Source organism: Uloborus diversus, unplaced genomic scaffold, assembly GCF_026930045.1.
Source record: "Uloborus diversus isolate 005 unplaced genomic scaffold, Udiv.v.3.1 scaffold_17, whole genome shotgun sequence".
NCBI lineage: Eukaryota > Metazoa > Arthropoda > Arachnida > Araneae > Uloboridae > Uloborus > Uloborus diversus.
Window position 1 is genome coordinate 1,869,485 of NW_026558318.1, and position 24,530 is coordinate 1,894,014.

The 24,530-nt window shown below is 33.9% G+C and overlaps 1 protein-coding gene across 1 annotated transcript in view; it reads right to left on the reverse strand.

Moving 5' to 3' along the window:
• The window catches only part of LOC129233099 (myocyte-specific enhancer factor 2-like), a 150,891-nt gene that overhangs the window by 40,624 nt on the left and 85,737 nt on the right, over positions 1-24,530 (reverse strand). The window contains exons 4-7 of the mRNA XM_054867159.1: positions 23,138-23,341; positions 18,833-18,994; positions 14,705-14,840; positions 8,895-9,073 (exon numbers count right to left, since the gene is read on the reverse strand). Of these exons, the coding sequence (XP_054723134.1) occupies positions 8,895-9,073; positions 14,705-14,840; positions 18,833-18,994; positions 23,138-23,341 (681 nt within the window). The remainder of the gene's footprint in view (positions 1-8,894; positions 9,074-14,704; positions 14,841-18,832; positions 18,995-23,137; positions 23,342-24,530) is intronic.

A 24,530-nucleotide genomic window follows, 5' to 3' on the forward strand; every position in this document is an offset into this window, starting at 1 on the left:
TAGTTGTGCATCTCCTTTTTTGGTTACATTCGGATGCTCCAAAGGGGGTCTTTGGCCCCTTTTTAGGTGGAAATCATTGTTAATTTCTAAGTAAACTCAAGTGGTTTTATAATTTGTCGGACAATTGGCGACATATCGCCAGTCTTTTGGTCGCCAAGTTTTGTCGGAAACTTGGCGACAAATTTGGCGATTTTTTTTTTTAAATCTGGTTTCAATTTGGCCACCGCTGGTGATATTTAGAGAGTAAACTATTGAATCACATTAAATCTGCCAATAATGAGAAAATGACATTAAATTGGAGTAAAAGGAAGTCATGTGATGCACACATCAGCTCGTTTTCTCCTGTGTAGCGCCAGTGAATCTGAAGTTTATGTACCCAACATCATTTTTTTCAATCTGAAACAGGATTATGTAGGCCAAATTGGGACCGAAAGTGCAATCCTTGCTGAGTAGTCATCACCAAACCACCATTTTCGAATAGGCTCCTCTGCAACCCATAGTAATGCGCCATGCTATTGCTACTACTGGCAAATGGCGCATTTACTGTTTTCTACTAACCATAGACTAATAATAAGAGTAGACCGAGCTTTCCCAGACTTGCTGATGAAAAAATTGGTTCATGGATACATCATGTGACTGGTGGAACGCTTGGCGAAAACTTTGGCAGCATGGTTGCTAGATGGCAACATTATCTATAGTTTGGCACTCGACATGTATTTTAAGACAATGAGTTTTCATTATAATTTTTTTCCAGGTGCAGAGATTGAACTGTTTTTCTTTTAGTTATGCATTATTTTGACATTAGTTATTAGTTTTTGATCACAGTTTTCAGTAACTTTTATTTCATTTGGAACTGCTACGTCAGCGTTGGCGTGAACGTAATGACGTAAAAACGTTTTGCGTTAACGCAAAAACGTACTCATCGGTATCTTAAATTGAAACTGTAGGTAAAAATCTTACCTTTTGCCGATTCTTTTTGGGCTCTTGCATCTTTAATTGCTTTACAGAGTTATTGAAATTAAATAAAGAAAATGCACAATACTATCTAAACGGAAAACTCACTATATTAACAAAATATTTGCAACTTAGAATAACAAATTTACAAATCGGACTCCGAAAAAGATCATTCTTCCGTGTTTCATCAATTCTATTTATTTTATTTCTCGCGAGCATTGATCGTCTGCTACGATCAACGTCCGCTGTTGCTAGGATATCCACCAGTCACATGGTTTGGTTTATGAGCAGCAAAAGGGTTGCCATAGCTCGGTCTATTCTTATTATTAGTCTATGCTGCTAACACCACTTCCGCCATTTTAGACCACCACAACTCACACAGTACCCCCTCTTAATACGGGAGGTTAATATGCCTGTCCCTGTAAATCAAAGGAATTTATCCGAATTAGTAGCAGTTTCTAAAATGTTCAGCACAAAAGTGAATGTTATCATCAAAACAACTTATTTTGAAATGGACACTGTTTTAAAAGTGTTTCACTGATTCATTTTTCCATATGAATGAAGGAACAGTATTTCATTTTGACACCGTTCTTAGTAGTGTACTTGATTTTATTCATGCTGAAGAAAAAATATTTTTCAAGAAAAAAATTATACTTTTACGGGTCTCACAAATTTTTTTCTTATAAAAAAAAAGAAAGAAAAAAAAATAGAAAAGCGAGAGTAACGAGGTCTGAAGTCCTTTTTTGAAAATTTCAAACCATATCTCATTGCACGCCTCAAGTGCATATAACACTAAACTTTACATTTTAAAAATTTAAACTTGGTAAAAATACGATTTTTGACAAAAAAAAAATCTATGTTAAATGGTAAGTTTTTCTTCACCTTCACAATCTGATAAAGTATAATTAGATTGTGAAGCTTAGAAAAGAGTTTCTAATCTGTTGTTTTGACCCGCGGACTACTGACATTAATTCGTAGACCGGCAAGAAGTGTTTTTTTTTTTTACAAAAAGAAAATTTTTACTAGGCAAGAACTGATGCATAAAATAAGTCGACGATTTTAATTACTTACTTAGAATAATATTTAAATGTCAAGGTAAGAAGTCATTGCAATTATTACACATAAACTAGCTTCATTGCCGAGCTTTGCAATGTCTACGTCGAAAATCAAAGTTATGTCACGTGACGCATATTCATCAATCAGGCTTAAATAAAAGAAAAAGTAAGGGTAAAATTACGACGTGTAGAAAAGATAAAGTTTATGATTCAACATTTAAATTAGGCCTCCTTGGATTTTTCTTTTTACTTCCTTTTACAAAAAAGGAAGTATTGTATTCGCGAAAAAATTTTCACTCAAAAATCGCCCTTAATTTCCATTTTGCTCACCCCCAAATGAATGTTGAGTTTTTTTTTTCGATTCGACCACATGCGGAAAAGTGCCTAAGAATGTATAGACACGCGAAATATCCATTTTGACCATCACCGAGGTAATTACAACGACTTTTCTCGTGACGTCTGTATGTATGTGCGTATGTGTGTATGTGCGTATGTGCGTATGTGCGTATGTATCTCGCATAACTCAAAAATGGTATGTCCTAGAAAGTTGAAATTTGGTACATAGACTCGTAGTGGGGTCTAGTTGTGCACCTTCTATTTTGGTTGCATTCGGGTGTTTCTAAAGGGGTCTTTTGCACCTTTTTGGGGGGAAATCATTGTTAATTTCGATGCAAACTCAAGTGGCGTTATAATTTGTCGGACACTTGGCGATATATCGCCAGTCTTTTGGTTGCCAAGTTTTGTCGCCAACTTGGCGAAAAATTTGGCGATTTTTTTTTTTTTTTTAAATCTGCTTTCAATGTGGTCATTGCTAGTGATATTTAAAGAGTTAGAGAGAGAATCCCATTAAAATTGCAATAATAGGGAAATAGCATTAAATTGGTGTAAAAGGAAGTCATGTGATGCACACATCAGCTCGTTTTTTTTTTTAATCCAAAAGTTCAGTCATTGTTGTTAAAAGGCGTAAGCATTCCGTATCATGGATCTTATAGCAAAAGGAATTTTTCCCTTTTCGGGAGGAAGGTTCGCCCTCTCCATAGGTGGGCGCAAAAACCCCTATAAACATTCTTGAGCATCAAAGGACCTTTGTACCAAAGTTGGAAAAAGTCCGATGTATTTGTATAAGGACAACGCCGGTTTCCCCCCCCCCCTTATGGAGCAATATATCACCCGTGCAATTAGCTTACCGACAGATGTTTTCCATAGAAATATGGAAGAATCGCATCTAATGGACGACCCGCATACTCCAGGAGTTTAAACAGGCACTTCAGAATTTGCTACACTGTTAAAAAATTTCCGGAAAATTTACGGTAATTGTTACTGGCATCCATGTTGCCAGTAACTAGTACCGTAAAAATCAAATGTTACTGTAAAATTTTACGGTTTCCTCGGTAGGCCACAGCAACCAGTTGGCGCTGGGATCGTTATTTCTCCGGTATAAATTACCGTAAAAATCAGCGATGCGTTAGCGATGCAATTTTACAGTAACAATTACCAGAAAATCTTCCTGAATTTTTAACAGTGTAGAAGGCCTTCAGTTGACAAGTTCAACAACGATGCTCGGTTAGTGTGACTCAAAAGCACGTCGAAGGTGGACCACAGATCGACAAAAACGAGTTCTTTGGAGCGATGAATCAAGGTTCACCTACTACCCGTAGGATGGCAGGGTTTGGGCCTAGCGTTTATGATTAGTGTAATGTACTATAGTACATTCAGGGAGAACTGATAGAGAGACTAAACAAAAAGGAGTGCTGTTTGACGCCAACAACTGCCACTTTCATGAATGACTCTCTCTATTTGCGGTTCTGTTCCTGAACATTTCTCAAGGGCCGACGTTTACTATGAAAGCAATGTACTATAGTGCATTCAGGGAGAACTGATAGCGAGACTAAACAAACAGGGTTGCTGTCATGGCGCCAACATTTACTACTTTCAAGAATTATCGTCGGATTGTTCGTGAATATTTCGCTTTTCTGACTGCCGCTGATTTCAATCATTCCAGTGCCGAGCAGACAACGATATCGCCAAGTGTCACATCGATTTGTTTACCTCCACTATCACTTCTCTCTGACTGCACTACAGCAGCAGGTATTTTGCGGCGAAAGTAAAGCTCTGATCTGTTTAAAATGCACGGTAGACACAACGCCTAATGCGCTGTTTTTTGCATAACAGCATTCTTCTCACATAGTGAGTTTTAACGCGGGGTGTGGTGACAAAGTATACTGTCGTGACCACTAAGGATCTGCGATGGTGAATTTTTTAGTTTTGAGGGTCAATTAACAATATCCAATAGCCAAAACATAAACATTTAATAGGTTGCAACTTCCCTATTCTCCGATCCAACTCAGCCCTGAGGTTTTCGGTTGAGGGACCTGTTCATTCGGTTGTCACAATCAGAGGCGTGCATTGTGACCAGGGGCGTGCACAGGGGGGGGGGGGGCAAATATGGACACCCGTTGCCCCGGGCACGAGCCTGAAGGGGGCCCGAGATTTTTAAAATGAGGGGTGAAACATGTGTATGGACGATGGGGTAAACAATATGGAAGGGGGAACTCATTTTTGACGGGCTCTAAAATTTCTGTGCACGCCTCTGATTGTGACAACCGAATGAACAGGTCCCTCAACCGAAAACCTCAGGGCTGAGTTGGATCGGAGAATAGGGAAGTTGCAACCTATTAAATGTTTATGTTTTGGCTATTGGATATTGTTAATTGACCCTCAAAACTAAAAAATTCACCATCGCAGAATTTTAAAACACCGTGGTTGATTTTTAATGAATTTTTAAAAACCCACGCGCAAAAGTGCGCTCTTCTGAAACGTCACTAGCCTACGTCACAGGGCGCGAATGGGCAGCCTTCCGCCGAAGATCCCTTGTTTTCGCTAGGAACATTTTGAGCACGCTGATATTTTTATTTTTTAGAAATTCAATAATCCTTTTGAACACACTATGGAGACCGGATTCGTTAAAGCACAATCTAAATAATCTTCCTCAAGTAACATCAATGATGGTATTTGAATATTTCCGAGAGGATGAGAGGTTTAATGTTCCAGAAACGCGAGGAGTTAAATGCGAGAAGATATGCCTTTTACGTTTCGTCTTCGAAGTCGAATGCTTAACGTCGGCTTCTCCCCTACCGGAAGGCGCATGACGTCACTTCCTATGCCATCTGACGTCACAGGCGCTTGAACTTTAAAAATTAATTTTTAAAAAACTACTTATCGTATCGCAAAATTTTTTTCACCTATGATGTTCATACATGTTACTCTATCATATAAAAATAAAATTGAAAAATCGAAAACTTCCCTATTAAGGGGAGCAAAAATCAAGGAAAGAACTTCCATATTTTCTTCAAGCTGAGTGAAAGGAAATGCCCTCAAACAAGGACTTATAGCACAAGATGGCTGCGGTTGTCATTGCCTCTCGTAGAAGCTCTACGAACTGTTAAAAACGAATGAGTTTTGATTTTCTTTTATACCATAGTTTTCCAAATACTTTTATCTTGAAATATTGAAATGAAACACATGAAAGCATTCCCCTCAAGCAGGGCCTGATTACCGCACAGGCCTGCTAGGCCAGGGCCTGGGGCCCTCTCTTCCTTAGGGGCCCCAAATTACTTAAAGAATTATGGATAGCATTACAACTATACAAAAAATACGCACATTTTTAAAATAATAGCCTTCAGGGGGGCCTCAAAATTATTGTGGGCCTTGGGCCTCACTTTTAGTTAGTCGGGCTTTGCTCCTCAAGACAAGAATATAAATTTTACTTCAATACAGGATGTTCCGAAATGAAAATTCGATTTTCAAAAGGAATGACAAGAAACTAATGACAGGATTGCGAACGTGCAAAGTCAGGAATATTTTTGCCTTACATTTTTGTGTGGCACACAACTTTTCCAGAAGATGGACATCTTTTACCACTAATATGGGAAAATCGCCGCCTGTGTTATAGAAGTCGATAAATCTCCCCCTTCCGCTGCAACGACATGTCTGAACGAAACTATACCATTGACATTCTTTAAAGTCGATATCCTCCCCCTTCCGCTGCAACGACATATCTGAACGAAACTATACCATTGACATTCTTTAAAGTCGATATTCTCCCCCTTCCGCTGCAACGACATGTCTGAACGAAACTATACATTGACATTCTTTAAAGTCGATATTCTCCCTCTTCCGCTGCAACGACATGTCTGAACGAAACTATACCCCCATTGACATTCTTTAAAGTCGATATTCTCCCCCTTCCGCTGCAACATGTCTGAACGAAACTATACATTGACATTCTTTAAAGTCGATATTCTCCCCCTTCCGCTGCAACGACATGTCTGAACGAAACTATACATTGACATTCTTTAAAGTCGATATTCTCCCCCTTCCGCTGCAACGACATGTCTGAACGAAACTATACATTGACATTCTTTAAAGTCGATAGTCTCCCCCTTCCGCTGCAACGACATGTCTGAACGAAACTATACATTGACATTCTTTAAAGTCGATATTCTCCCTCTTCCGCTGCAACGACATGTCTGAACGAAATTATACCATTGACATTCTTTAAAGTCGATATTCTCCCCCTTCCGCTGCAACGACATGTCTGAACGAAACTATACATTGACATTCTTTAAAGTCGATATTCTCCCTCTTCCGCTGCAACGACATGTCTGAACGAAATTATACCCATTGACATTCTTTAAAGTCGATATTCTCCCCCTTCCGCTGTAACGACATGTCTGAACGAAACTATACCATTGACATTCTTTAAAGTCGATATTCTCCCCCTTCCGCTGGAACGACATGTCTGAACGAAACTATACCATTGACATTCTTTAAAGTCGATATTCTCCCCCTTCCGCTGTAACGACATGTCTGAACGAAACTATACCATTGACATTCTTTAAAGTCGATATTCTCCCCCTTCCGCTGGAACGACATGTCTGAACGAAACTATACATTGACATTCTTTAAAGTTGATATTCTCCCCCTTCCGCTGCAACGACATGTCTGAACGAAACTATACCATTGACATTCTTTAAAGTCGATATTCTCCCCCTTCCGCTGCAGACATGTCTGAACGAAACTATACCCCCCATTGACATTCTTTAAAGTCGATATTCTCCCCCTTCCGCTGCAACATGTCTGAACGAAACTATACATTGACATTCTTTAAAGTTTTGACAAGAACATTTTTCAGACAAACCTTTTGCTCCAATGAAACATCATTTTTAGGCTTTGAATATAGTGAAATCATTGCTCAAGTGTCCACTGACAAACGCAATAATCAATTTTCTCGCGCATGTATATGCGGCTGCATCGCCATCTATCATCAGAACTTCGTACTACTAACAAAATTGAACTCGTACATATTTTTGGCAAGTATTCTAAATATCCGAAAAAATGAATTCAATATCTGTCAGCGGAATTCCATTTTGAAACACACAGTCCATTTTGGAATACTCTAATTAGATTAGACAGTTGCTTGATTTATGGTTGAAAACGAAGTTTGCATTTCAAAAGTTGCTCAAATATTTTTTACTTAGCCTTCATTGCTTCCTGTTTCAGACGTGCAAATATGTTAAAGAAACCATTGCTGCTTCGTTATTGCACTAAATTGTTATTTCCAACAAATACAGTTGGCTCTCTATTTAACGACTTTCAAGGGAACGCAAAAAATCGTCTTTAAGTAGAATGCGTCCTTAAATAGGATGCTTTTTAAACTACTGTGGAGCATTCGGGACCGTGAAAAGTCGTCTTTAAGGATGCTTTTATAACTACTGTGGAGCATTCGGGACCGTGAAAAGTCGTCTTTAAGGATGCTTTTATAGCTACTGTGGAGCTTTTTAAACTTCTGTGGAGCATTCGGGACCGTAAAAAGTCGTCTTTAAGGATGCTTTATAACCTCCTGTGGAGCTTTTTAAACTACTGAGGAGCATTCGGGACCGTGAAAAGTCGTCTTTAAATTAAGAAAGTCGCTAAATAGAGCGTCATTAAACAGAGATCCAACTGTATATTCCTCTAACCTCATACAGTTTGAACGCAAATTTCATCACCCATTCGCTTGTTGCCATTCGTTTTACGCATCAAGGTCAAAATTGGTTTGCTTATCGAAAAAGCTTATTTTATATGCAGGTTAAGCAGTCATCGCCGACAACGGGTTTGTTCATTTCGATTAAAAATAACAAAACAAAGCCTTCACAGCTCCTTCGTCAGTCTAAATTTAAATACCCAAAACTCAGTTATCTTAAGTGCAAAATACATTTCTGCAAAAAAAAAAATAATAATAATAATAATAATAATTTTTATATCTGTAATTCAAATTATGTTTTTCGCAATCACGAGTGTGTGTGTGTGTGTGTACGTATACGTGTGTGTATTTGTGTGTATGTGTGTATTTGTGTGTGTGTGTATGTGCGCAGGTGTGTGTATGTATGCGTGTGTATGTTAGATATGGACGCAACCTGGAGATGGTTTTCGCTAGAGGAGCAGCATCGGGATAGGCTGGTCGACGGTGGTGCTGCATAGGGAGACGGGGGGGGGGGGAGCGGAAATAAAAGCATAGGGATTCAAAACAATCAAATGAGAACAATAAGCAATGTGATTGCTCAAAAAAAAACAATGCATGATATCAACAACAAATGTCCAAAGTTTGACACGATGGCTACTTATGAACGCAGTAATGACTCACATAGACGTTAGATGAGTATCTTATAAATTTTGTAATAAACTTTCGAAACAAAATCTATTTCTTGCTAAAATGAATGGCTTGCAATCGTTTTCAAGACTGCTAGTTTCTAGCTATGGGAGTTGGAAGATATCATGCTCAGATTTTGGACACCATTGAGGAGATCGCTGCATGTTAGACATGAAGGGAAGAGTTTCCAATACCATTGAAGAGTTGGCGTGAGAGCTGGGTATGACAACACGTAAATTGGATCGATTCCCCGGAGGTGAATGTAGCTTATTTACTTGTTTATTCATCATTATTGGAGAACTGCTTCCAGGAATAGATGGAGAGATGGCACGGTGGTAACCGTTGACTGTCACACCGTTGATGTCGAGTAGTCCTGGAAAAGAACGGAAAATTGACAGAAAAATTGACTTGACGCTCACTCACAGATGACACTCGTACATTTTCAATGCCATCAAAAATTATTTTCACTTACAACAACAGTGGCAAATTAAAAAAGTTTTAATCAACTTGAAGCCTAACTTTTCTTGTATCGGGTATTGTTCAAATTGCCCGCAATTCGTAGCAATTGTGATCGTCCATGATTTGCTATGGCACCCCAGACCATAACTCCGGGTACATGAAATATACCGTCAGCTCAGTCATTTCCAGCCGAAGACTGAAGTTTCGTGCTTATTAGCACTCATCAGCCCGGCATAGGAAAGTGACCGAGCTGGAGATGGAAAACCCTTAAGGGGTCACAGCACCTTTCAAACATTTTTTTTTTAATTTAAGTAAATTTTATATTTCTTTGAAACCATAACATGCATACTTATTTCGTAATCAATCATTTATTTCCAAAATTTAAAAATATTGCCTACTTTTTTTGAAAATTCAAAAAATTGAGGAAAATTTCAACTTTTTAAAATCCCTAAGGATTTTTTATTTTTGCACTAATTTAAAAAAAGGTTTTTGCTAAACGATCACTATAATCATCTCTTAAAATCTGTGCATTCATTTGCTTATGAGTTCATTCGAAAACTTTCTGTGATTAATTATGTAAAAAATCAAAGTTTTTTTTAAATTTGATTTTTAAAGGTTTAACATGCTCTAACCACTAGAGTCATTTATAAAATGCTTATCCAATGCACAGTTTTGTCAAATAGGTTATCCCAATTGCAAAAGGTATTACTTTAAAGCTGTATCTTAAATAGAAAAAATTCCTTAGGGATTCTAATGACATGAAAACACAAAAAAAACATCATCGAGAAAAAGCAATTTGAAGTTTTTCTTTTGCATTAGAACACATAGGGAGCATGGCCTAAAACCACTCATAACTTTTTAAATATTTGTACTAAAGCACTGAAACTTTTCCCCTGTGTTCAGAATATTTTTTTTTTGTTTTGAAATTAGCAATAAAAATCTTTTTGATCGCTTCATCATTTTTGAGATACTGTAATCCCTTAAGGAAGCCAAGAGGGCCAAACAAACTGGTAGCTAATATAGAATTAGCGCAGACCAGACGAGTGACCGAAGCAATGGTTCGGTTCAACTCGAGTTGAACATTCTATACTCGAGTTGTATTTTTATTTCATTTGAATGTTTTGTCATATTTTAAACAACCAAACGAATTCTAAAATTCTCATTTTCTGTGATGCTATTAAAAAAACGCAAAGCTTGAAAACACTCTACACAAAATTTCAAAATGATGAAATCAAAGTGGGATTTTTTTGTAGTTTTTTTTCTTTTTAAAAGTATTTCTTCAAAGATTTTAACATGAATACATCCGAAGATATTTTTAACGCGTATTTCATGCACTGAAAATCGGAATGACACCTCAAAGAAAGAGATGCATTCATGAATGAATATTTAAAAGAAATGTCGCATAGAAATTGGCCTTTCAAATGAACTAAAGCATAGTACGAAGTTGTTAAAAAGTGACTTTCTGCAGTAATAATCTTTAAACGAATAAGAGAAACGATTTACAGGGTGGAAACTGTAAACCTGCTATTTAAGAAATCCATTTCCCTAGTATCCAAAACAGATTTTTTAAAGAAAGTTACACAAAGTATGCATTCTAGCCAAAATTATTGTCCAATTGGAAATGCAGTCGCAGTTTGGTTTTTTCGTAGTTTTATACATTAATGCGCCATTTCTTTATATTTTATAAAACTGTACCAAAAAGCTTTAAAATAGTAATGAGTTGTACTGTCATTGAAATAAGTCGAACTCGCTTATAACGAGAGTGAAGAGACAGCAATATTTGTTCGCTATAACCGATATATAGTGTTCGGTAACAAACGGTTTCGTGCCTTGCTTTCTTCGTTTTTTTCCGGTCGGTTCCAAAGAAGTTGGTTGATTTGTTCTCGGAAAGAACTCGTGCCGAGATAATTACAACTCCGGCTTCGAAAAATGTTCGAAATTTCTCTGTGCACCAAAATGGGAGAGTTTTTTTCCAGTAATGCCATATTTTCATATACTCCGAGTAGTGATGTGGATCGGGTAAATATCCAGTGGGTAGGTAAATATTTTTTGGGTACTTACCCGGGTAAATACCCAAAAAACTGGATATTTTACAAAAAAAAAATGTAAAATGTGAACGGGATTTTTTTTAAAATCTAAATATGAAATAATTGGTAAAACTGATATTGAAGGTAAATTTCTGCAAAAGATATAGATAAATAAATAGTAATAATAAATTGAGTGACATTTCGTTACATTTTGATGTCATGCAGGGATATATTACTGGGTTATAAAATACTAAGACCTTAAAAAATTTATGTTTTTTTTTTTTTTTTTTTTTTTTTTTTTTGTAACCAGTTAAGCTTTTTACTTTTTGTAGAATGGCTTTTTATATCTGAAATTTGGCTATCAATATTGATTAGGCATATCCAACACATTTAATATGAATATCATAATAGATTGCTAAGTTGTTTCACACGATAATTCGTTAAATATGTGATCAAAATGCAATTTTTGGGCAAAAATTTATTGTTTTGTATATGGTTGGTTATATATATACATAGTGGAATACATACAGGAAAGTATTTTAGTTGAATATAAGTTTTTGAAATAAATACCCGGGTAAATACCCAAAATGGGTTATTTACCCGGGTATATACGCTGGGTACCCCTGAAAACAAATACCCGGGTATTTTACATCACTAACTCCGAGTGACAAAGCTCAAAATCTATATATATATAAATGAATGTTTGTCTGTATGTCATCCATGAACTCAAAAATTATTCGGCAGATTTGGCAGACATTCTCACCGTTTGTTATTTTTGGTACTGGGAATGTTTATAGACCAGTTCGAAAAAAATCCGATCGATAATTCCTTTTTTATTCCAATTTAAGTCACAATCAATTGGATAAATACAAATAAAATGATCGGCTGCAGAAATTAATTCGCGCGAAAGATCTCATTGATAAGAAGTTAGCTGTTGCCATTTTTCTTGAGTTTGAACAAATAAATTCTTTCTTTATTGTTTTATGGCTTTTCATGCAACGGGGGGATTTTAAACTTTTTCTATTTGATATTTTTAGCAATGGATTGATCTTGCAAACTGCGTGAGTACAAAATTTGAGTAGAGTCACGGCTTCACTTGATACCTGGACCGATTCTTATGAAAATTGCTATATATATGTATTTTTCCACGGAGGAGGTGCATAATATGCTCATTGAAGCCACTCGCCACCAGGTGGCACTGCAGAGTAGCAACTTTTGCCCCGTTCAACCGATTGTCATGAAAATCAGTATAATGATGTATTTTTTTGTTGGCGTAGCAACGCGCGTCGGGTACAGCTAGTACATTGTATTTATGTTGCTAACTTATGAGAAGTGTTCTGAGTAGCGAGAAATTTTTGGACAAGAACCGCTGAAAAAAAGAAAACTTTCATGTTACACATCGTATCCTCGCAACAAAAATGGCACAAGTCAAAATTTTGGAAAAACGTGATTTAAAACCTAAATTGAGTGCTCTTCCTTGCCACAAAACTCGCACTAAGTTAGCTAACGTAACTGACTCGTGGTGGCGCAAAAAAGGTGTCATTAATGATGTCACATCATTAAAATTTCGTAAGGGGCCGTCCGTAAAGGATGTCGAGCTTCTCATCAACATTTTAACTTCCTCCCTCTTTTATCACAAAGTAGGGGTGCGACATCGATGTCGATATTTTGGAAACATCGATGTTTTTGTCAAAACATCGATGATTTTAACATCGATGTTTTACTTTCGATGTTTTTGGACCATTGATGATTTGGTTTCGATGTTGATGTTTTTGCATTTTAATGAAAATTATCATAAAATTTGCTCCAATTTTCTCGCTAGGTAATTAAGTTTACTTATGAAGTTGCCAAAAAAAAAAAATCTTTTTTTTTTTTTTTTTTTTTGCACTCATTTTATAAGATCAATTTTTCTGTGCATAGGATGATTTTTGGGAAGACTACAAGATAGTAGAAGATTACTAGAGAGTGAGTAAAAGAGGTCAAAGCTATTGGAAGATGTTACGAAATTATTCATATTAAATTATGTTTATGATTTGAGGTTCAGTATATTTAATATATTCGTCGGGTACGTATTTTTTTGCATTGCTTAAATTAGTGTAGTATATTCAAAAATGTATGTTATACATTGATAAAAAGTTCGATGTTTTAAAACATCGATGTTTGGAAACATCGATGTTTTTTGATCGATGTATCAATACCATCGATGTTTAAATTTCTAACATCGATGTTTTGAAACATCGATGTTTTGCCATCGATGTCGCACCTCTATCACATAGTGTCACACTCAACTTGACTCCTTCCCCGCCCTTTGTCACATGTTACGCTATTTTTCAAACATATTCGTATTAAGAAAATGCGTAATGTCACACTTCTTGTTACTCCCTCCCTCCCTCCCTTTGTCGAAACTGTCACAATTTTACGAACCTTCTAAAAACACGAAATATTAAGAAATAAAATTTCGAACTTTAAGTATACATCATTAACTTAGACAACGAAAACTAACCACTCAACATCACATACTCATTTTTTTTTTTTTTTTTTGCCCGCATATCATATGTCTTAAGTCTCATACATATTCTTTACTAATAATAAAGCTGAATGTCCCTCTGTCTGTCCGGATCTCTGTCTGTCAGGATCACTGTGACGCGCATAGCGCCTAGACCGTTCGGCCGATTTTCATGAAATTTGGCACAAAGTTAGTTTGTACCATGGGGGTGTGCACCTCGAAGCGATTTTTCGAAAATTCGATGTGGTTCTTTTTCTAATCCAATTTTAAGAACAAAAATATCATAAGATGGACGAGTCAATTACGAAATGATCATAACGTGGAACCGTAACATGGGTACAAGCCAATTGGCGAGAAAATTCACCATACATTATTTGTAAATATACAGGCGAACCAAAAGACCTTTTAATTTTCTATTACGGGCAAAGCCGTGCGGGTACCACTAGTTACTTATAATAAAGCTAAAAATCCCTCTGTCTGTCAGGATCTCTGTGACGCGCATAGCGCCTACACCGTTCGGCCGATTTTCATGAAATTTGGCACAAAGTTAGTTTGTACCATGGGGGTGTGCACCTCGAAGCGATTTTTCGAAAATTCGATGTGGTTCTTTTTCTAATCCAATTTTAAGAACAAAAATATCATAAGATGGACGAGTCAATTACGAAATGATCATAACGTGGAACCGTAACATGGGTATAAGCCAATTGGCGAGAAAATTCACCATACATTATTTGTAAATATACAGGCGAACCAAAAGACCTTTTAATTTTCTATTACGGGCAAAGACGTGCGGGTACCACTAGTTGAGACATAAAACTACTGTCGCGTGAAATCTGAATTTTCTCAAATGCTGTTTTTTTTTTTTTTTTTTTTTCAGTTGCGTTGCTATGGTGAGGTAGATTCTCGTTTTAACCATGGAAAACAGCAAAGTAAAGAGAAAAAAAATTGCTTCAAAAATGAATTCCGTGCTGAAAGGAACCAAGACTGAAATATATATGAAAATGAGCAGTACCTGAAGATCCCGGTCTTGGACTAATATTTGTATGTGTAGGAATTTGGGATGACCCCATGAGACTTTCTGCACTTGGATAGCTACTGTTTAAAGAAATAGACATCGGTCCTAAAGCTTGACTTAGGGATGACTGTCCCTGCAGAGAAACAATCATTCATCAATCACTCATTTCAATCACAAACAATCACTTAACTCAATTATTGAGAAACATAATACGTATCTAATCAATTGCAACATTTTCAAATGGATGGAAATCAAAAATGACAGTAGCCTGCGAATTTCAAATTTTTGTTTGCTTCCGGAAGTTTTAAAAAAGTGATTATATACTATAATGTCTATGAGCTGAATCCGACAGTTCAATTCTTTTACTTCAGTCACATAAGATTGTCTTGCAAAATCATTTTAAAAGCGAATTTCATCACTTACGTTTTCATAAACTTTTTTCATTTCAAATAAAAAACAATACAAATCAATCACAAATTAGCAAATGGATTGCAGACGCGTGTTTCGGGGTTTCAAGGAACCCCTTTTTCGATGCAAAGAAGTGGATGGTTGCTCTTCTCGGATGACTTTTCATCCTAAAGCTCACACTTGAACTTCTTGAAGCCCGAAACACGCGTTCATTTGGTTCTTTGTGCTCGATTTAAAATGATCCCTTTTTATACTTGGTTTCACAAAGGTTATTACAGTCAAACCCCGTTAACACGAACTCGCATAACGCGAAATTTTGCTTAGCGCGAAATAAATGCCATTCCCGGTCAGATAAAGCTAGAAATTAGTGTTAAATCAATCGCTTAACACGAAGAGGATTTAGACGAAATCTCGCATAAGACGAAGATTTGGCAGCGAGAAAATTCCTCTCCTTGTGTTGGAAAATCTGGAAAACCACGTTGCTTCAAGAAAGTACAAATTTTAGCTGTAGACTATGACAGTAAAAAAGATGGGATGAAAAGTGAAATCTTCACCAAGTGGCTAACAAACCTAGACACAAAATTTCATCGTGAAAAAAAAAGTCTAATTCTGGACACCTGTTCCGCTCATGTAGAGGTTTAAGGTCTAAAAGCGATAAAGTGTTTTTTTACCCGTTAACACTACAGCGCAAATGCAGTCTTGCGATCAAGAAAAAATCAGATGTTTAAAAATGCATTGTCGTAGAGAAATGAACCGAATAGTCCTTGCCTGTTTCGAATTACTCGTTTTTCTTACTTAAACTGTTAATTTAAATGCTTAGGTGTACATTTTTGTACAAAGGTACTTTGGTTCCTATATTTTCTGAGACCCAAACTCAAAAAAATTTGTCTGCTTAAACAAAATCCGATAAACGTCGAAATCGGTTAACGCGAAATTCGGTTAACACGAAATATTGTGACGTCACCGTCGAGTTCGTGTTAACGAGGTTTGACTGTATTTGTTTAATATTTAACATAGCTAACTTGCCGAAATGAAAATGTATGGTTGTTCACAAAAGTTTTTGATTTACTTTCGCTTTCTTTACTTCATTATTGAAAATTATCATATAAGAAAAATCTGGTGTTTTCGAAAGAAAAAAAAACTCTAAAAGCATTCTGAATATATTTGGCTATTTGGCTTTCAAATCCTGACGTCACAAAACTACACGTGGTAATATAATTATTCTCTGGATTTGCCGAGGGGTGCCCACAGGAGGGGATTACGGCGCAAGTTGCGCCTTCAAAACTGGGAGGGGGGGGGATTTTTTATTATTTTTTAATTTATTTATTTACAAAATTGGTTTTTTTTTTTATTTTTTTATTTATTTATTTAAATTTATTGATTTATCTTTAAATTATTTATTTTATTTTATTCTGTTTACATTTTATTTCATTTATTTATTTAGCGTGTGTATGTCATTGGCGTAGCACAGAACATTTCTAATAAAATAATACTAATAATAATAATTAAAAATAAATAAATAAATAAAAAATATTTGGAAAAAAATAAATATAATAAAAAAGAGAGCTAAAAATAAAAACGGGAAAGAGGGTTGAGATTTTTTTTTCTTTTTTTTGGGGGGGGGGACGATTCTGCACCATTGAACTTGGGGGGGATGGGCACCCCTGGACTTGCCGAAATTCGACTAGATGGGGGGGGGGGGGAATGGAACGTGATAGGGTCTTTGTGTCTTTAGAATTTGATTTCAGCATGCTATAAACACCTCAAAAACGTTCCAAGTTTGAAGGCAGCCATTTCATAGCAGACTAGTGATATTTTAAAATAATTCTGTAAGAGAATGATGCACTTGATGAAAAAAATATATAAAGTAAAAAGCGTCACATACAGTTAAAAAATTGACATGATGAATTTACGAAACAAATATATAAAAAAGAAAAGAAAAGAAAGAAAGAAAGAAAGAATTATAATGAAGCGATAAATTTTCACGACGATTTTTTCTGATAAATATTTTGATCGGTATTATCACTTTCATGTTCATTTTTTTTTTTTTTTTTTTGAAAATTGAAAATGTACTGTTGAGAAGCAGTTAAAGACATATTTCAAAATTCTGTTTTAATACTTAATATCAGCATGATCTTGATTCGATTGAATGTTCTGAATTTTCCCGTAATAATCTCCGCATCCTCTTCGACCCCGTCAATATTCCCAATATTCTCAAAAATATAAAAAATGTTTATAGGAATTACTTTTAACTCTATAGAGACTTATTTCGAACGGAGGCTTTGCGGAGACTCTTTTACTTATCAGAGAAAATTTTGCATGTAGAATTGTAAAACCTCCACCCGTAGTATTTCTAATGGGTTATAAAATTTAAAAAATAATAATGATCAATATTATAGATAAAAAATAATAATGATACATCTATAATAAAGTGGAATTAAAAAATCCTGCAGTTTTAAAACCTTACGATTTTTTTCCTTCAGTGATTGCTAAAATAAAATCTTTTACATTTCTTAAATGTGCATTTCAAGTTTTTTTTTTCATTGGTTTGTATTACAAAAGTATAAACGTAATGCTTCAGAACAGTGGCGAATTCAGGATTTAGTTCTGGAGGCGGCTGAGATCATTAAAAATGTATGTCTCTTTGACATCAACAAAAGTTCATTGATGTAAACGAAGTCGTTTGAAAAAAAAATATTTATTTTTCAGGAGGTGTCAATGGCTAATGAAATTTTCTGAGTCACAGTTGAAATTATCTAAAATTTGGTATTTAGTTGTAAAATTTTAAAATTTAAATGTCAGTAAAAAAAAATAAATAAAATAAAATTAAAAAAAAATTTAGACATTATTTCTAAACAATTTGAAGGCAAAAATAACAATTAAATGCTTGCCGTAAAGTTTCAGAACATCAAAAAAGAAAGAAAAAAGGAAAGAAAATCTTTTAAACTTTATTTTTAGAAACCGTTAATGATTGAATGTTACTTCAAGTTCACTTCATCTTTGGATTATAATTTTGTAACTCTGGTCATCACACATTTCTTAAATGTGCATTTCAATGGTTTTTTTTCATTGGTTTGTATTACAAAAGGATAAACGTAATGCTTGCCGTAAAGTTTCAGAACATCAAAAAAGAAAGAAAAAAGAAAAGAAAAGCTTTTAAACTTTATTTTTAGAAACCGTTAATGATTGAATGTTACTTCAAGTTCACTCCATCTTTGGATTATAATTTTGTAACTCTGGTCATCACACACTTCTTAAATGTTACACATTTCTTAAATGTGCATTTCAAGTTTTTCATTGGTTTGTATTACAAAAAGATAAACGTAATGCTTGCCGTAAAGTTTCAGAACATCAAAAAAGAAAGAAAAAAGAAAAGCTTTTAAACTTTATTTTTAGAAACCGTTAATGATTGAATGTTACTTCAAGTTCACTCCATCTTTGGATTATAATTTTGTAACTCTGGTCATCACACATTTCTTAAATGTGCATTTCAAGTTTTTTTTCATTGGTTTGTATTACAAAAGGATAAACGTAATGCTTGCCGTAAAGTTTCAGAACATCAAAAAAAAAAAAAAAAGAAAAAGAAAAAAGGAAATTAAATATTTTAAACTTTAATTTTTAGAAAGCGTTAATGATTGAATGTTACTTCAAGTTCACTCCATCTTTGGATTATAATTTTGTAACTCTGGTCATCATTACACAAAAATACGAACTAACTCTATTTCCATTGAGCTGCACATTTCTTTGCATCATCATTTCAAATTCTTCATTAATCTTATTATACTTGGACTCAGTCCTAGGCGTAAGAGCATACTCTTGGTCAGGTTCGGGACTATCACAACCATTCGAAGAACTTTTATGTTCTTTTTTACTTAAAGCCTGGAATTAAAAAACTTATATAAGTATTTGTCATTTCAGAAATCAATTACACTTTCCTTTTGAAGGGGCAGAAAAATAGGAATTCACAGTTACAAATATAAATATATTGCTCAATTGCAGCTATTTTCAAAACAATGATTTTATTAGTGCTGCCATCTATGTAGAACACTATAAGTTAAATAGAAAAATATTTTGCTGATCTAAATAACTAAATATAAAACACAGCTAAAAAGTATAAAGTGGAACTCTAATTCACACTTTTTCGTTCCTTCCGTTGAACATTGTTTTTTTTTTTTTTTTTAATTATCATAATCACCGAGGTTTGTATGAGCAATTACTTAGAGGTACAAAAATGCAAAAGAAATATTTCTCTTTTCCGTGCTGCCATCTATGATGATAATTGTGAACTAATTCTATATCTAGCTAGAGACGGAAAATATGTGTTTTCTTTCTCTAACTAAAATCTTGCGTTTAATGAGCTCAATCTTTAATGAGGTGACTCATCTAACTAAATATAAAACACAGCTAAAAAGTACAAAGTGGAAATCGTATTCACATTTTTCGTTCTTTCCGTTGAACATTGTTTTTTTTTTTTTAATTCTCATAATTACCGAGGTTTGTATAAGCAATAACTTAGAGGTACAAAAATGCGAAAGAAATATTTCTTTTGCGTGCTCTGCCATCTATGACGATAATTGTGAACTAATTGTATATCTAGCTCGAAACGGAAAATATGTGTTTTCTTTCTCTAACTAAAATCTTGCGTTTAATGAGCTCAATCTTTAATGAGGTGACTCATGTGAGAAATAAAATTCATTTTGGCTGAAAATGAATTTACCTAAGATAATTCTGTGCTAAGTTGGATTTTGATATTAGTTTAAGGGGAGTCAGTACCCTAAATACTTTCAAAAATTTGATTTCTTGATTTTTATATGTTTTGGAACTCCATTTCAATACCTTTTTAATAACACAGATTTCTTGATCGTTCTCATATTAGAAGTAAGTTAAAATAAGCTTTAAAAAAATTTAACCGCATGTTGATAAGGTATGATTTTCCCCTTTCAATTGCAATATCTCGAAATGGTATTTTTGAAACTAAATGTTCCTTTCTCTCAAAAACTAAATTGTGTTAGGCTTTGAAATTTTTACCACCTATTCCATACATCTAACTGCATATACTGAAGAACACTTTTTCTCATATTCGAAAATTATTTTTTTATAGAGCTGATTTTGTGTGGCAAAATGGTATTTTTTGAAACAAATACAGTGACTTACACATTAGAATTTTTTACAAAAAAACTAAGCTTTCTTTCTGTAAAATGTTACTTCGGTATAGAGAAAAGAGTCTACTTAAGGTACAGAAAAAATTTCATAAATGTATCATAAATAGATTTTCAGAAAAAAGAACACGAACCTGTGCAAATTAACATTGACGGTATAGGGGGCATTGACTCCCCTTAAAAGTTTTCGCATTATGTGAAAATGAGTACTATTTCAGAATGTGTTACTAGGTTAGGAATGATGAATAAATATGCTTATTATAGCAAAGTTAAATTCTTAATTTTCATTTTCCTGCGAGATTATTAGTTTATTAAAAGAAAAAAAAAGATATCTCTGAAATGATGACAGTGCATTGACATGGAAAACAAAGATAAAACTCATCTAGAGTGCTTTACGCTGCATGTAAAAAAAGAAATAGTGAGTATGCTTACATTAACAATATTAGAAAAAATACTTGTTTTTTTTTTTTTTTTTTTTTTTTTGTTTTTTAATGAAGGAGTGATTTAACTTTTTATTTTATGTCATATTTTCGAAATTCCGAGTATATAAGTGTCTAAACATGCATTAATATGTGCTGAACAGGTGTTTAAAATGTTGCAAGTCATAACCTATATATTCGCATGAACGAACCGTAAAATCAGCCATCCTAACGAAGGTAAACAGTGGGATATAACAGGTTAAAATGGTAAAAAAATAAACATAAAAAATATATATATATATATATATATATATATATATATTATATATATATATATATATATATATATATATATATATATATATATATATATATATATATATATATATATAATAAAAAGAAAGATGTTAATAAAAGCATAAAAAGGATTTTACTAGTTTCTAGAACTACGTAGTTGAATTTGCGTGTGTTTTAATGTGGAAGAATGCTATGTTTTCAAAACAGTCGGGTGAAATTCTCTATATGATATAATAAATGCATATAATTTTCCCTAGATGGCAGCACTAGAGCTGAATTCGACTAGAAATCTCACAAGAACAGCAAGATTTTATGCAAATAAAAAAAACAATATGCAATGAAAAAGGATTAAAAAAAAAAAAAAAGTTTTACAAAATAAATACAATTTATTTTACACAAACTTGCACACACATTCACACTTTGTAACTAATAGGAATTGATTGATAAACACAAGTCATAATATTTTAATAATAATAGTAATAGGAATTTAAATTATTACATTTAACAAAAAGAAAAAAAATTCATAAATGTTTAATATTTAAGTAGTTTCTAACTAAGAGATAAAATCATTCGCACTTTCTTTCCAGTAAAAATGCAACGAATTCTCAGACAAACATGAAAATTACTTACTTTTATTTGAGTCGCTAAACAGGAAGCAGACTGAATATTAAAAAAAAAAAAGCTTACCAACAGCTTACCCATGTTGTGTATGCTCCTTCACTTTCTGCTTTCTTTCTGCTCGGAGCAGAAAGTTTAATTTAAGAAAATATTGCATGAAAAAATTACCCTGGAAAAGATTAGTTCCTGGAAAATCTTTTAGCACACAGCAAATCTATTCCATCAATTGCTCTAACTAAAGAAGTACTCTTACACATACATGCTATCTGAATACACAATGAAAAATTAAATATACAACAAACGTGCTAGAAAAGATAAATATACAAAAAAAAAAAAAGAAAGAAAGAAAAGGAAAGGAAATGAAAAGAAATCGAACATTTTAAATATTTAATGAAATCAGAGATTGAAGAATTTTTAATTTTTGTTTCATAATTTTGGTTAAATGTTATACATAGAAAGTATTTTTGGTGAAACTACAGCAAATCTATTCCATCAATTGCTCAAACTAAAGAAGTACTCTTACACATACACGCTATCTGAATACACAATGAAAAATTAAATATACAACAAACGTGCTAGAAAAGATAAATATACAAAAAAAAAAAAAAAGAAAAGGAAATGAAAAGAAAAGAAATCGAACATTTTAAATATTTAATGAAATCAGAGATGGAAGAATTTTTAATTTTTGTTTCATAATTTTGGGTAAATTTTACACACAAAAAGTATTTTTGGTGAAACTACATTTTTGTACGTCATTAAGAATTTTTTACGTGAATTCTACTTATATGCTTACTCCAATTATACAAAAAAATAATATACCATATCAATACATTCACGCGTATTTATGCAAACCTTTATTCACGTCATACATACAAACTCACGTGTATAGATAATTTTTTATTTTTTTAAATCCCCCCCCCCCTTCTTTAGATTTGAAAATTAAAATACCCGAGATAGAAGTTTTCAGACTGAGATCTATGATGGTACAAAATAACCAAATATAGTCCCGAAATCAGAAGCAAAATTCAAATGATTTAAAAAAAATAGGATATAACGATTGGACACTTCATTTGATAGTTTTATTAAAATTTTTGTTGAAAATGTTTAGCTAGATTTTCATGTTTTGAAATGACTATGTTTTTAACGTTTATATGTTTTTAAGGCTGTCCTTTTTTAATACTAGTACTTGGAGGTTCATACTTTTTACTACAAAATATACTTTACTTTTTGACTTATTCTTAAATGAAAAATAAATAATACATAACAAAAAATCGTTTGGCGCAGTATAGCCCCAAGGGCTCTTGCGCCATAAAAATCAAACCAACCAACCAACTAGATTTTCATTAAAATACATATATTCGTGTCATTTAATTATTTATGCCTCTTTGGTAAAAAAAAGGGTATGAAAACAACCTTTTATAAAAAAGTATGTTAAAAAACGGGAACAACAGCAGAAGATAAAATAGTTGCGTGTGAAATACATAAAATATGAAGGATTACAATAGGTTCAAAGTTAGATGAAAACATACCTCGACAATGTCACTATTAGTCCTGCTTTCGTGAGGCTCATTATACTCGGTGTACTTTAGCAGTACTTTATCCATGTCTGTAGAGGCATACTGAAACAGTTTGTTGGTACTGTTGAAAATGATGAGGGCGATTTCACAGTCGCACAGAACACTCAGTTCGTAAGCTTTCTTCATCAGGCCAAACTTCCTCTTGGTGAATGTTACCTTCGGAGAGAAAATTTTCCTTTCAGAGATGATGCTAAATTATGAACTAAAATCATATCTAAACGTCATTCTCGTTGACGTTAAAAAAAATGTTGGAAATGAATACATGGCTAATCAAAAGCGTCAACATCCAAATTGGAAAATGTTTCTTATCCTCGGTGGCGAGTAGAAGCAATTTATGAGTCGCCACCTCCTCTGTTATTTTTTGGAAACCAAAACAAAAAATTGGCTTTTAAAATGCTACATAAACAACAACAACAAAAAAAAAAATGTTCAATACAACTAATGAGTGGTATTAACATTCAGTGCGAGTTATTTCATTTTCAAGAGGAATGTCAGCTCCTAATTCTTGACAGGGGTGGGGAGGGCGGCGTAACATCATCCTTCCTAACATCAACAAAGACTAAAACTGTCTTCAGTTTAGCTTAAACCGCCCCCCCCCCCCCCTCTTTCCCCACAAACGTCACTTCTAATTGTGGTTTTCGACTTAAATTTAGAATATTTCTCCGATATAAGCGCCAGACACCCCTTCCCTCCCCCTTTTTGTGGGAAGAACGCGGATTAAATTACTTTCCTTTCTCCTTTAAATAAAATTTTCAATTTTAAGTTCAATAATTTTCGACGATTTAAGGCATTAAATATGTCTTAAAGAAAGGGCGACAAATAGAGGCCCCACCCCGGGCGGCAGAAACTGCAGCTACGCCACTGTATACCACCACAACATTTATCGAATGAAATTTAAACATTCCTCATGAGCTGAAATTAGTATTGCTAAATAATAGAAATTTTTCCCCCTCGACAGATGTGTGTGGGGAACACTAAACACTTAAACACTTTTTTTACACACTAAACACTTTTTTTTTTGAGAAATGTTATATTTGTCTAGAGCAGCGGTATATTGTTCGTTTTCAAATAAATTTACATTTTTGCTACAAAAATTTACTTTTGGTTCATGCCACGTTTCAGATTATGAAAAATATCTGGAAAGAAACTGCTACCAATAAATTCTTTTTCATTCAAAACTATTAAAACGAACTAAAACTAGGACCAGAAATAAGTGAAATTTTTATCTTGTAATGCAAATAAATATGCTTTCTTAAGTTTGTTACCATTTTTTTGAGCAATCACGATTGCTTATTGTTCTCACTTGACTGTTTTGATGTCCTTTGATTTTATTTTCCCACCGCCA